General features: G+C 46.0%; 1 protein-coding gene across 1 annotated transcript in view; it reads right to left on the bottom strand.

Annotated features, from left to right (window-relative positions):
• Nucleotides 1-211: 211 nt before the first annotated feature.
• LOC130405706 (alkaline phosphatase-like) overlaps nucleotides 212-15,027 on the bottom strand; it is a 33,386-nt gene continuing 18,570 nt past the window's right edge. The window contains exons 6-13 of the mRNA XM_056610875.1: nucleotides 14,533-14,707; nucleotides 5,958-6,130; nucleotides 5,029-5,169; nucleotides 4,131-4,200; nucleotides 3,922-4,056; nucleotides 3,229-3,420; nucleotides 2,202-2,318; nucleotides 212-1,116 (exon numbers count right to left, since the gene is read on the bottom strand). Of these exons, the coding sequence (XP_056466850.1) occupies nucleotides 887-1,116; nucleotides 2,202-2,318; nucleotides 3,229-3,420; nucleotides 3,922-4,056; nucleotides 4,131-4,200; nucleotides 5,029-5,169; nucleotides 5,958-6,130; nucleotides 14,533-14,707 (1,233 nt within the window). The 3' untranslated portion in view covers nucleotides 212-886. The remainder of the gene's footprint in view (nucleotides 1,117-2,201; nucleotides 2,319-3,228; nucleotides 3,421-3,921; nucleotides 4,057-4,130; nucleotides 4,201-5,028; nucleotides 5,170-5,957; nucleotides 6,131-14,532; nucleotides 14,708-15,027) is intronic.

The raw sequence follows: 15,027 nt of genomic DNA, 5'->3' as shown, positions 1-15,027 counted from the left end.
CATTAAAGCTGACTTGATACGAATGTAGCAGCTACGTTATTAAATATAGTGATCAGATCCAGCCTTGTGTGGTTGCTATAGAAACGAGTTACCTACAGCTGAGCTAATGTTATTCACCGTAGTTCTAAAGGGAACTACTTTTCGAGGGAGATTAACTTAAACAGAGTATACATTTAATAAGCATGCAATACGAATAAGAAAAAGGCTCATTATTAAAGTATTTGAATTGTTTTATTATGTTGGCCGGCGCGAAGTAGAATAAACGGAATAATCACCTCAAGGCAGGGCAATAAACAGTTTGATATGCCCGGCTCGCGGAAGGTTACCGCCCTCGACTTCGTCTCGGGCAGTAAGCCGTCCGCGAGCCGGGCATATCAAACTGTTTATTGCCCGGCCTCTCTGTGATTATTCCTTACATAATAATTGAATGAGAACAACTGAGGTCCAAAGGGACAATTCTTAATGAGAGACATAAAAAGATGATGTTTTAATATGTTGAATAATGAATTGCCTCCTGTGTGATGTCATCGAGTTCAGATGCTTCTCTGCGCACATTAAACACTAATTTACGAGCATGCAATAAGAGACACTGTTGGAAAAATACATTCAACTCATCATAGGATCTTCTCCTCACAGTGGGTTGTGAAATACACATTTTGTCATTTCCATAAACAACAGAGGTACACTCTGGAAGAATGCCAGAATCATTAATGTGGCATACACATATTCTTTCAAGCTCACTCCTGAGGTTTTAAAAAAATGTGGGGTACTCTTTCTATTCATCTCTCTCTCTCTCTCTCTCTCTCTCTCTCTCTCTCTCTCTCTCTCTCTCTCTCTCTCTCTCTCTCTCTCTCTCTCTCTCTCTCTCTCTCTCTCTCTCTCTCTCTCATGGCCCTGCTTGGTTGCGGGCAGCAGCAACAGCCGGTCTGGCGGCGCAGTGCCTGCGGTCTGTGCCCACGCAGGCGGCGTAAGCCATGGCGTGGGCGATGTAGCTCTGCTCGTGGACCCCCTGGAGGAGGTGGGCCATGGGCCCGCGCGCCAGGATCACCACGTCCTCACCCCCATGCGTGGCCGACTTCAGCGGCACGGCCGCCAGTTGGACATAGCCGCTGGTCTCTGGAGGAGGAGTAGCATGAGGAGCGGGAGGGAGAGGAGTAGAGGGAGGAGGAGGGGGAGCAAGTGGGAGAGGAGGAGTAGAGGGAGGAGAAGGAGCAAGAGGGAGAGGAGGAGTAGAGGGAGGAGGAGGAGCAAGAGGGAGAGGAGGAGTAGAGGGAGGAGGAGGAGCAAGAGGGAGAGGAGGAGTAGAGGGAGGAGGAGGAGGAGCAAGTGGGAGAGGAGGAGTAGAGGGAGGAGGAGGAGCAAGAGGGAGAGGAGGAGTAGAGGGAGGATGAGTAGAGGGAGGAGGAGCAAGAGGGAGAGGAGGAGGAAAGGGAGGAGGAGCAAGAGGGAGAGGAGGAGGAGTGGGAGGAGGAGGAGCAAGAGGGAGAGGAAGAGGAAAGGGAGGAGGAGGATCAAGAGGGAGAGAAGGAGGAAAGGGAGAAGGTAGAGAGCAGGAGGGAGAGGAGGAGAGCAGGAGGAGGAGAAGAGAGGAGCAGGAGGAGAGGAGGAGGGAGAGGATGAGCAGGAGGAGGGAGGGGAGGAGGAGCAGGAGAAGGAGAGGGGAGAAGGTAGAGAGCAGGAGGGAGAGGAGGAGAGCAGGAGGAGGAGAAGGAGGAGCAGGAGGAGGTTGAGAGAAGGAGGAGAGGAGCAGGAGGAGTAGGAGAGGAGGAAGAGATGAGGAGGAGGATCAGGATGAGAAGGATAGGAGGTGTTAGTTCCACTATGTGTGCAAATGTGCAGATGTGTAGGTAAAAATAATAGTAATGACAGTAATTTATTGCAATTGTATAGCACTTTTCGTGTGTGTGTGTGTGTGTGTGTGTGTTTGTGGGGGAAAAAGCCCTTCAACTTCAGAAGTCTGGATGTGTGTGTTGAAAAATAAGAAGCAAAAAAAGCCCCTGGGTTACTGACCGCTAGCCTGAGCCCCTGGGACGCTGACCGCCAACCAGGGCCCCTAGCTTGCTAGCTTTGTGTTAGTCTACAAGTTACCACAAGCCAGCTGGTAAAGACTTGTGCTGGTTGGTGACTATAAAGACTGATGCTGGTTGGTGACTATAAAGACTGATGCTGGTTGGTCACTATAAAGAAGAGGACAGTCTTACTTGTATCGACCTTACGGATGTCGGGGCGCTTCCCTCCCTCCATCTTGTTCCCGGGTCCGTTCCCGTACATCAGGGTGGTGAAGGGCATCATGTCCGAGGCCCACAGGGGGGATTTACCTGAACAAACATCACATACTGTAACCTTAAATATCATACGTCATAATTTAAATGTCATTTGTTAAACGTAAATGTTATACACATGTAAAGGGGCACGCTTTCAAACATTCTACAAAGAGAATATGCATTCTATTATTACATGTTTTAAAATAATGACAATTTGCAACTGCACACAATAGCACATATTCATAACACGATAGACTTGAACCTTCACTTTCACATGGCATCGGTTCCACTCATGTACCTGAATAGGCAGCACATACACCTCTCACACGCACACACACCCAAATACACACACACACGCACATACACACACACACACAGTCACTGGCTAAAGAATTCAAACAAACACACACACACAGGCTAAAGCATGCAACCAAACACACCCACTTAAAAAAACATACACACACACAGGCTAAAGCACGCAACCAAACACACCCACGCAAACAGACTTACACATACACACACAGACACACAAACACACACACACCACACATACACACACGCACACAAACACAGGCTAAATCATGCAACCAAACACAACACACACACACACGGAAACACAAACACCCACAAACCCAAGCAGGAGTACATACAAATACAAATACGGAAACACAAACACACATACCTAAGCATGCACACACAAGAACACCCGCACACCCACTAAATATATTGTTGCCTCAAACAATGGACTGTATTAAAGTATCAGTGTCTCGGATAAACCAGCTTTTAAAACGCACCTATTGATTAACTGCTCACTGATTGGACTCAGGTTGCAGCATATTGGATTTAAGTGTAAAGGGGAATCACCCGGCCCTTTGGCCTGATACCTTTTCAAAGCAGTAACTTGTGTCAGGTGTACTAAAGTAGAAGGGCATTGTTATTCCTACATTATGATGATTATTATTACCCAAAATGCTGTTCCCTCTGAAGGGGTATCCGTTGATGACCAGGGGGTGGGAGTGGTCCGCCGTCACCACGGTGAGGGTCTCCTCCTCATTGGTCAGCTCCAGGGCCTTGCCCACGGCCCGGTCCAACGCCACCGCCTCGTGCAGCGCCATGGAGCCGCGGCCTGCGTGATGGGCCTGGTCGATACGGCCTCCTGTGGATCAGAGGGAGGGGATCATAGGGAGGGGACCCAGGGGAGCCAGCGCCCTGGACCAAGGGGAGCGGGGGCCCTGGACCCAGGGGAGCCCTGGCCCAGGAGAGCCAGGGCCCTGGACCCAGGAGAGCCCGGACCCTGGAGGTCCCAGGACCCTGGAGAACCCAGGACCAAGGTTCCAGGAGCAGTGTGAGAAAGCCCCACAGGGATCAGAGGGAGGGGACCCAGGGGTGGGTCCAGGGAGTGGTGTATGAGTGGTGTGTGTGTGTGTGTGTGTGTGTGTGTGTGTGTGTGTGTGTGTGTGTGTGTGTGTGTGTGTGTGTGTGTGTGTGTGTGTGTGTGTGTGTGTGCGCGTGTATGTGTGCTAGTGTGTGAGTGTTTGTGTGCTAGTGTGTGTGTGTGTGTGTGTGTGTGTGTGTGTGTGTGTGTGTGTGTGTGTGCGTGTATGTGTGCTAGTGTGTGAGTGTTTGTGTGCTAGTGTGTGTGTGTGTGTGCCCTCACCCTCCACCAGTAGGAAGAAGCCATTAGGGTTCCTGCTGAGGATGCGGATGGCCTTCTCCGTGGTCTCAGCAATGGATGGGTCCATGAGGGGGTCTCTCTCCAGGTCGAAGTGCATGTCCCCGGGTTCAAACAGGGCTGTGGGGGCACAAACACACCAACACTCAGACAGAGAGAGAGAGGGGGGGAGAGAGAGCGAGAGAAAGACTTACCCATAAGGTAGTCTGTTGTTTCAGGGTCAACTGCATCAAAGTCAGTTTTGTTCCAGACGTAATGCGCTACCTGTCCACACATAACCCATGGAGATACACACACATGCACGCACACACACACATACACACACATAAACACATATATTTATATTAACATTAAACTTTTGGGAATTTAGCAATTTTTTATACAAAGAATTATAATAAGTACATTTGTCAGAAGAAGAAGAAACAATAATATATCGTCGGTACAGTAAGGATGTTCATAGAACCAAGTGCCAAGTACTAACAATTACCAAGTTAACCAATTCCCTGTCTACAACAAGATAGCTAGGATAAGATGTAACACAATGCTAAGTACTATCTTTAAGTGCCATGAGGTACAACATACAATAAGTGAGTAAGAAGGGAGTTTTTAGGCGAGTAAAGAAGGAGGGGAACTGGGGGGGAGAGGGGGCAGGGCTATTTAGAGTCAAGGTTAACTCTGAACGAGTGAGTATTGAGTCTCTTCGTGAGTTCCCAGCATGTTACATGTTGTTTCTAATAGTAACACATAATGGTGATGGTCATGTGTTAAGAATGTAAAACCAGCTTGAACGTCTCTCATTGAAACTTTGGTTCCACCTCATGCAGGTGGAGGGCTGCAGACATGATGTCTTTGAGTTAGTGGATCATAGGTCACCAGACAGATTCTACCGGCCTTTAGGTCCTCTCTCCTCCACCACTCCCCTCTTCTGGCCTGAAGTGCCGTGAAGACGGTGGATCACTGGAACCAAAGACACACGCCCTCTCTGAGGATCACTAGAACCTAAGAGACACGCCTTCTCTGAATCACTAGAACCTAAGAGACACGCCCTCTCGGAATCACTAGACCCTCAAAGCCAGGCCCTCCTCACAGCACCTTGCCGGCCTTCAGGCTCTGCCACTCCTGGATGAGGTGGCGTCCGTCCTTCCTGCGGCCCCTGGAGGAGTAGTCCCGGGGGTACTCGGGGTCCCGGGTGCCCCTGGGGGTCATGTACTTCCTGCCCCCCCCAATGATCACCTGGAACAACACACAAATACATCCTGTACATAGACACATACAGTGTACAAACTTTAGACATAGGCATGGATCTGAACCCAGGAATACAGAGACCTATGGGCAAACACCCCTGTGCCCAGCACAAGCATATAGTACACTGAGCTGTCTATGTTGGTGGCAGAAACCTTTATATGTCTGGGACATTAAAAGGTCCCAGAATTGTGGTTTGAGATGCAGACAGAGGGGCAGCGGGATGGGGAGGATAGGCCTTTAAAGGGGTGATATTATCCTTTTGCTTTGCTTTAGGCTGCTAAGCTAGAAAAATCGAAGTCCGAGCCAGGGGGAGTATTCGCGCCCAACGAGAACGCCCCTCAATAAGTGTGTGTAATGGCTTGTTTGCGCTCAAACTTTACTTCCGTAACAGTGTGAGGTCAGACTGTAGTGGGAGGTGCTGAGGGGGGGTGAATTTGCCGAAACACGGGCAAAAGGTTCGACCAATTGCAACAAAGTGGGCATGGCATCCACCATCACAGCTGACTGGGCTACTCAGGAGGGGGGGCTTAAACTAAATGATACAAATCCGAACTTTTTGAAAGATGCTGAAATTGGTTTTGCAGAAATGAACAGTGTGAGAATAATATGCGGTATTTTTAACAAAAAGGGATGTAACCCTATTCTAGTTGTACCCCCAAATGCAATTATTAACCCTATAAAAGCATGATATGAGATCTTTAAGGTGTGTGTGCTCGTCCCATGGTCCTGGGACCACGGGACGAGGTCATGGCAGCGGAGGTGTCATGGCGGCTCACGTCAATGTCCGTGTTGCTGAGGAGCTGCGAGGCAATGTCCGTACAGTTGTTGGTCCTGGCGGAGGCGGGCAGGTCAGCGTCGCTGTACCACTTCCTGCTGGCGCTGTGGGCATAGCTGGTGGCGGGGGTGGCATGCTGCACCCGGGTGGTGGTGACGATGCCCACCGCCTTGCCTTGGTAGGGAGACGGGGGGGAGAGTCATTAGGCTGGAGGTGGGCTTGGGTTGTTCCCTCCACCCAGCGCTGATCGGTCAGATCATTTGTCTTTCAGGATCAGGGCAGAGAAACACAATTTGAACTCACCCAGATCTAGTTAGTTAACTAGGTAGTTATCTAGTTAGTTATCTTGTTAGTCATCTAGGTCGTTATCTAGTTAGTTATCTTGTTAGTTATCTAGGTAGTTATCTAGTAAGTTATCAAGTTAGTTATCTAGATAGTTATTGAGTTAGTTATCTAGTTAGCATTTAACCAGCAAGGAAAGAGCATGAGGTTCCGGTATGGCACATACCTGCTCTATAAATATAGTGCAATCAAACAGCCTATTCGATAGCTGATTCGATGGAGATAGTTACAGTATATAGTATTATACATTATGCCCAAGTTACATGGAATCAGGCCATTATGTAGTACACAAATGTGCAGTAGTAACATGGGCAGTAAGGGAAAACTTTTTTGCCAGAATTTCCTTTCAAAGCAAACCAATAATAATAACTGCTGTATTCCATTTGTTACATATAGCCTCGAACACGTAAATCCAGGCAACGAGGAAGAGTGTTTCAGAGAGAACCTTTCTTCAGTCAACAGCCATAGCCCCACACAAAGTCCCTGCAAGGAGGGGCCTATGGGGGGGACTATGACACAAGAGCCACAGTCCTCCTAACTGCATGCATGTCCCTGGGGGCCAATGTGTCTGTATAATAGCACTGATGATATCTAAAGAGAACAATGTGGTTTTAATAGTGGGATTGTTAAAATACATCAGAGATATATGGGCCTCCTTTAATTAGCAATCTATCAACCCTAACTAGAGAGTGGAAGTAAAGACTAAAGACTTTCTATGGGTCCACCTACAAGAAGCCCCCTTTACCCCCTGGCCTTCACATCCTGGGTGGTCTCCCAGGTCCACTCCCACCATCAGAAGATCTCTCCACTTGTGAGGTTGACCTCACACACGTGAGTGTCCTGCTAAGAGATGAGCCTCATGTAGCCCCCTTACCTTTGAGGGACCGGAACCCACCAGACCATGTTCCTACCTCTGAGGGACCGGGACCCCACCAGACCAGGACCAAACAAGACCAGGAACCCACCAGACCAGGTCCCTACCTCTGAGGGACCGGACCCCACCAGACCAGGTCCACAGCTCTGAGGGACCGGACCCCACAGAGACCCCCAGACCAGGTCCACAGCTCTGATGGACCGGACCCCACAGAGACCCCAAGACCAGGTTCACAGCTCTGAGGGACCAGACCCCACAGAGACCCCCAGACCAGGTCCACAGCTCTGAGGGACCAGACCCCACAGAGACCCCCAGACCAGGTCCACAGCTCTGAGGGACCAGACCCTACAGAGACCCCAAGACCAGGTCCACAGCTCTAAGGGACCGGACCCCACAGAGACCCCAAGACCAGGTCCATAGCTCACGTTTAAGGGAAAGGTAAAGATCCAAATGATGTTAAATCGGTCCAATCCTGCCCCAGAGGACTAGGCTCAGTGATGCAGATTATTGCTTCGGTCCACAATCAGCAGTTAACCATTAATCACTGATTACAGACGGTTATTATTTAAGGGCTCTCATGAATCAAAGCCCAGTCAGTGGGTTGACCTCCAAACAGGGTTCAGGGAGGACAAGGTCATGCAGCCCGGGACTGCACAATAAAACGTGAAAAAAAACATGAATGAACAAGGACATTAATAAATAATGAATTAATACATAAATCCATCCTTTTAATAATGAATTATCCAATTGATAATGACTGAATCAAAATGTAACGGGGGTACGCTTGGACCGAACGTAGGGTAACCAGGGGTAACGGTGGTGCGTGTGAGTACCAGATAGTATATAAAATGGATGTAGCATCCGGGCAGACCTCAATTATTCCAACTGCATGTCAAAGTTTGACTCCGCCTCATTTCCTCGAACCAAAAAAGTGCATTGATGTGAAGTCGGGGGGAGGGAGATACACCCATCTAGGTGACATACACCGAATTAGCCCCAAGCTCATCGATCGGTTGGTATAGTTTACCGCAGAGCAAGGCATCTTGGCACCTGAATGTACAATAGGAATGAATGCAGTCGAGGTCAAGATGACAGAGATAGCATGCTTATCCTGAAAACTAGCCTCTGAGTCAAGGTGAGGGTCAGCGGCTAGCGTTCACTCAAGAGGCCGCGCCCCTAATTATTCATAAATGTTAACCTCCATAAAATAAAAACTAGCATGCTAAAAAAATATCACCCCCCTCAGTGTTGTCATGGCGATATGATCTAAACAGACTAGAATCGTTTTTTGGACCAGGCTGTAAATAGGTTTAATAAGACTGGGAAAACGGCCTGTTTAACAAGTGAGTCAACGAAGAATTGTTCACTCTTGGTACCACCTCGTAGTGGCCACCCGGTGCTACTACAATGTTTGTCACTTCCGCATTGGATGCTGCTAGAACTCGCTGCGGTTGGGGCTTGGTGAGAACGGAGAGAGTAAACAAAGAAGATTCAACGGAAGAACGAAAAAGTGTATGACGCAGTTAGGAAGCGAACGATAACGTTACTAAGGCCATAGGAAATATGTTGGTATATCGGGCAGTAGACGGGTAATCGTTTGAGTGATCCGCGGTCGTTTGTCGTTTATCGTTCCTCCATCATCTAATCAGCTGGACTTCCGTAAAGATGGAAAATAATTGGAAGATTCTGAGTTTGCGGGTCAATAGATCATCAGTGAAACATCGTTGCGACACAAATGACACATCTAGCTAAATGTAGTAGAGAACCAGCTACAACCTTGTTTTCATCCAAACGAGCCGTCTTTAGCGAACGGTGAATTGCATTGGCTTCTATGAGCTGTCGGCTTTCCCCCGCAAGCTTTTCCATTTTGCAAAGTGCAAAATGGAAAACGACCACAATGTTGAAATTTCAATAGCGTCGCCATTATTGACTCTAGAGCCCCAAAACTTGTTCCATATAGGGATGGCCTCTATATGGTCTTACTACAACCTTTAGTTTTGAAAAATATATATTTTCTTATTTTTGATAATTTTTATTTGGCAACATTTTCAATAGCCTAGCGTTGCCATTATTGACTCTATAGCCCCAAAACTTGTTCCTTATAGGGATGGCCTCTACATGGTCTTACTTCAACCTTTAGTTTTGAAAAATATATGTCTTCTTATTTTTGAGGTACTTTTATTTGACCTATTTTCAATAGGGCTATCCATTATTTTGTTTGCAACAATTTCAATAGTGTCTCCATTATTTACTCTAGAGCCCCAAAACGTGTTCCATATAAGCATGGCCTCTATATGGTCGTACTACAACCTTTAGTTTTGAAAACTGTTTTAGTTGTGGGCATCTATTTAAACTTAATATCTCTTTGAAACCGTCGGAGAAACCGTCTACTCAGCGAGAAGATGTTCTGGCTTGCGGTTTCCCTGGTAACAGACTGACGCGTAGCAGCACACTGCGGTCAAGTCAGCCGTCATTCGTTCATCCGCGGTCAAGCCAGCTGTCACACAAATCTTTGTGCGCTCATACTCTAAACAGCCATTATGTGGTATCTCTCAACGTTTTCAAAATATAAGCCTTCACCTACGTTTGTGTGTTTGTGTGGATCACTGCAATCGCTACCAGATCGGCGTGAAAACGTCCACAACAAACAAGGGTTTTCAAATGACATTTTCTCCGAAACTATACAGTAAAATCACATGGTTCCTTGTTTGCAAGTAGTGGAGAGCCGGGTCGATTAAAACACGGGACGATTGAAACACAGCGATTTCCTCGAAAAAGTCTTTCACGTCAAATTTCGTAAATACGCAAGACTGACCAGCCCCAGGAAATTTTGTGCAATGACGTGATACCGTTCAAATGTTATCCCCGCGAACCTGTTTTTGTGTGCGGCAAGTAATATCTTCTGTGCGGTAGTTTTTGTTTGTAATAAACAGTTGTGTTTTTTGTTTCATGGCATAATAATATGACAATACAACAGATGAATTAGTACTTAAACCTGTCCTAAAGTGTGCAATGTCAGAGTTTTGAAGTTAAGAGGCAAAAAAGGTTGAAGTGCCAGTATAGTCGCTGCCGCTCGTCAGCAGTTTGTTTAAAATAAATAACAGGATGTTCAACTATGTATCCCTGAACATGACTTAGGACAGGGAAATAAGTAAATCAAATGAAAATGTAGTCGTCCAACTGGTATAAAGCAAGAAAGGTGAGTTTTAATTGAAATGTGCATCTTGACAATTACTCGCAGGAAAAAAAAATGTTTTGACCTATTTACATTATGAGAAATCATGTGAAATTTAAGCAATGACGAGTACACTAGTATGTTGTCCGTTATGTTTCATACAAACAAGAATAAGTTTCTGTTTAAAATATGCTGTTTCATTCGTCCCGCATATGTGTTTCAAATGTCCCGACTAGGCGGTGCGTTTGAAACAAATGTCAACTTACGTTCAAAGTTAAAAAAAACAGCGCGATCATCCAACATATGTATTAAATTACACTTGTAACTGTGAGTTGTTGATCACATGATGAAATTATTTGTATCCGTAAAGTCAATTTTGAAAAAGACGTTAAACTGAAAAGAGTTTCAATCGACCCTAGTCAGTACAACGATTAGTATAGTCATATCAATCAGTCCCGGAACTTATGTATCATTTTGTCTATATCTCACTTCAAAGTGCTAACATAATGCAATTTGCAACGGCCAAAATATGCATATGTAAGGTTTCAAAATACCTTTTCTCAAAAACTATACATGAACCATGTGATTTTACTGTATAGTTTTGGAGAAAATGTCCTTTGAAAACCTCACGTATGTATATTTTGGCCGTTGCAAATTGCATTGTTAGCACTTTGAAGTGAAGTATATAGTGTGTTCAAATTGCTGGAAATGATGGGGGGAAAACATTTTCGCAACGTTGGAAATTTCTTGTGAATGACACCTTATGACACTCTTATGATTCTACTTCCGTTCGTCAACAGGGGCCAGATTTTGATAACAGAGTTGGCAGTTGGTGACGTAGGGTTTACTAGTGATGGGCATGAACATGGCGGAACATCAACGTTTTACTCAATATAAAAGAATCGATCAATATATCGCATACTTTACTCATGTTTGAAGTTGTAACCGTCTGTTGGCATCGACTTTGCTCAGTTTTAAACATTGTGTACTGGTAAACCAGCACTAGATAAGGGCAAGTGCAGCCTTCCATACAGTGGCAATACAATGTGCTTCTCATTAATAAAAGCAAAAGGATAGTAGGTGATATGCTACAAGGAAAAAGGCGTTCTGTTTAGTTCAGACTTTTTTTTATTGGATATATTTATTTGACTGCTGTGAAGAACTTTTAGATTCCCACCGCAGTACACATGAACGTTTGCTGTCGGGAACACGCGTAAGCTTGACCGTCATCACTGGCAAGCTGTCTCGTTATCACCAGGACAATGAACGCGCCTATAGACACAATTATACCACACAATGTACTACTACTACTACTACTCTTCGTCCCCTATGGGACATAAGGCTTCAATGAGCACTCCATTCCACTTGGTCCCTGGCAGCATGTTGGGCCTCTCCCCATGACAGGTTCATCTGTTTCAGCTCTTGTGTCACAGTTCTGCGCCAGGTGGTTTTTGGCCCCCCAGCTTTTTTTTTGCCTGGTGGTGTCCATCTTAAGGCGACCTTTGTGATGCAGTCCTGCTCCCTCCTCAACACATGTCCTAGCCATCTCAGGCGTCTGTGCGTAATCTCCTTGGTGATGCTCCAGATTTCCGTTTTTTTTGTACAGGTCATTGTTGGAGATCTTATTAGGCCAAAAGATTTGGCATATTCTTCTGAGGCATCCATTATGGAACACTTCCATTCTCCTCATGTTTTGACAACCCGCCAGCTCTCTGAACCGTACAGCAGAACACACTTTACATTGCTGTTGAATAGGAGCATCTTTGTTTTAAGGCTGTATTGTTTTGATCTCCAGATGGGACAGAGTTGGGTGAAGGCACCCTGAGCCTTGCCCAGATAGGTGAAATCTTCCACAAACTCCAGTGGGTCCTCATTTACAAGGATGGGTGCAGTGGGGATGGAGTTGACACACATCACTTGTGTTTTGGAAGTGTTGATACTGAGCCCAACTTGTCTGGCAAAGTTGTTCAGCCTATCCGTTTTAGTCTGTATGTTGTACTGGTTGGTTGATAGGAAGCAAGATCATCAGCGAAGTCAAGAACTTCCAGCTGGGAGAACAGAGTCCACTTGATGCCTCTGGGTCTTTCTGCTGTGGAGTTGGTTGTGATCCAGTCTATGTTGACCAGGAAGAGGAAAGGGGAGATGATGCACCCCAGTCTCACGCCGGAATGCACGGAAAACCACTCAGAGAGTTAATTTCCCATGATGGCACTACACTCAAAATGTTCATAGAATGTTTTTATGATTGAGATGATCCTTGATGGTATTCCATAGGAGTGCAGTGTCTTCCAGAGGGTGTTTCAGTGGACACTATCAAAAGCCTTCCTGAAGTCCACGAAGTTGATGAAGAGGGGTGTGTTCCATTCCAAGCACTGTTCTATGATGTTACACAGAGCAAAGACCTGGTCCATACATCCTCTTCCCTTCCTGAAGCCTGCTTGCTTGTGTCTAATCCTGGTGTCAATGGCTGTCTCCATGTCTCCAAGGACTCTGCAGAACACCTTGCTTGGAACAGATAGAAGGGTGATTCCACGCCAGTTGTCACAGTTCTTAGTGTTGCCTTTCTCGAGAACTTTGACAATAATTTCTTTGGACCAGTCTTCAGGGATGGTGTCACTGTTCCAAATGTTTTCGAATAGGTCCGTCAGCACTCGTGTTGATGTTGGAATGTCGGCCTTGAGCATTTCAGCATGAATGGCATCAATGCCACATGCCTTGCCACTCTACATGGTTTGGATGGCATCTTTAACCTCAGCAGAGTCAGGGGGGTTGGTTTGATTTCCAGGGTATCCTCTGTTGTTGTGATGTTAGCTGGTTGTACTTGCTCAGGGAGGTTGAGTACTTCCTGGAGTATATGGTCTTGATACTATTCCATTTCCTGTTTATGGTGGGTTCTTCTTACATTTCAGAGGAAGCCTCTGGCATGCTGAAGCGGTTTCTGAGTTCCAACACAAACTCCTTGTTTTTCTTTGGATACTGGAGTTTGTACATGTCTTCTGCTGGTGGCTTTTTGGGTTTGACTTATTCGCCTTGAGATTAATGGTGGCAGCGATTAGGTGATGGTCGCTATAGGCATCTGCGGTAAGCTCTAACATCTTGCAGTGACCTACGCCATTTACCATTAATGATATGGTCGATTTGGTTGATTGTCCTACCACTAAGTGACTGCCATGTGAGCTTATGGATGTTCTTGTGGGGGAAGATGGTACCGCCAATGAGCAGGTTGTTCAACCACACAAGTAGGTGAAGGCTTATATTTTGAAAACATTGCGAGATACCTTACAAAAGCTGTTTAGAGTAAAGGGGCACGACGATTTGTGTGACGGCTGGTTTAACCGCGGATACACGAATGACGGCTGACTTGACCGCAGTGTAGCAGCCAGCCCTGGGTTTACCCTACCTTCAGAACGACGCTCTTTGCCCTGCCATCCACAGACATCTCGGTGACCCATCTCTTCAGACCATCCTGGTACTGGGTTCCAGTTTTATTACATTGTCATCCTGACATCACATGCACACATGAAAGAGGAACTCCTTCTGGACTGTCCGGCATTAAACATTCATACCGCTAACACGCACAGCCGCTTGCCGAAACGGTATTGAACTCTTGCGGGACAATTAAGTCATCATACATGTTTTGAACTTTGAATCCACTCACATCTATCCTGAAAAGAATCAAAGGACTGTAAAAATAGAATCCTGATTGTATTGTTGGTATTGCTATTTATATGGTTGAGTTGTTTTGTAATTGCATATTTATTGCAGAGCTTATAGTAAGCGTGAGTGAGAGTGTGATTGGGCATTAGGCCACCAATTTTGAATGGGTATACTGTAATAGTTATTTAAGTAAATATTTAGAGTAGGTGTACTGAATTGTTTTTTATCTATTTATTATATTTAATATTAGTCAATATCTTATTTGGTACTGGATTGTTTTTATCTATTTATTATATTTAATATCAGTTGATAACTTACTAAATACTTACTGGGCAGAATAATAAATGTTCTCTGCATTTTGCATTGCCGACCACAGATACTTGCCCTTGTGAGTGTCTTCATTAATTAGGTGACACAAGTAACATGCAGGGAAGTGGGGTCTCAGTAACACACAATTTTAGTAGCGGAGGCAACAAATACTAGATGACCAGAATCCACAATGAGGAGATGAATGAGTGAAGGTCTGACCGGCATCTTTGGCCCAGCGCAGGATGGAGGTGACCTCGTTGCCCTTCTGCGAGCGGCACACGCCGTTGCGGGCGGCCGCGCTCACGCCGATGGTGTTCAAGTTGGTCTTCACTCCGCACAGGTAGGCCGTCGCCGTGGCAGCGCTGTCCGGGATCTGGAAGTCGACGCTGTAGGTCTGAAAGGGGTCACAAGCACACACGGATGCACGAAGGCACACACACACACACACGCATGCACCCAAGCACATGCACACAAATGCATGCAGGCATGCACACACAAATAGACACAAAAACACACAAACACACACACATATCCAAATATATACACACACACATGCACAGACACACATACATACACATACACAAACACAAACACACGCAAGCACACAGACAAACACACACACACACATAGACACACAAACACAGACCCACACACATGTACAGGCTTGAGTCATAATTAAGGTTATTTACACATTTAAGGCACTTACAATAACAT

This window comes from Gadus chalcogrammus, chromosome 16, assembly GCF_026213295.1.
Source record: "Gadus chalcogrammus isolate NIFS_2021 chromosome 16, NIFS_Gcha_1.0, whole genome shotgun sequence".
NCBI classification, from domain to species: Eukaryota; Metazoa; Chordata; class Actinopteri; order Gadiformes; family Gadidae; genus Gadus; species Gadus chalcogrammus.
This window is presented reverse-complemented; position numbering and strand designations above follow the sequence as displayed.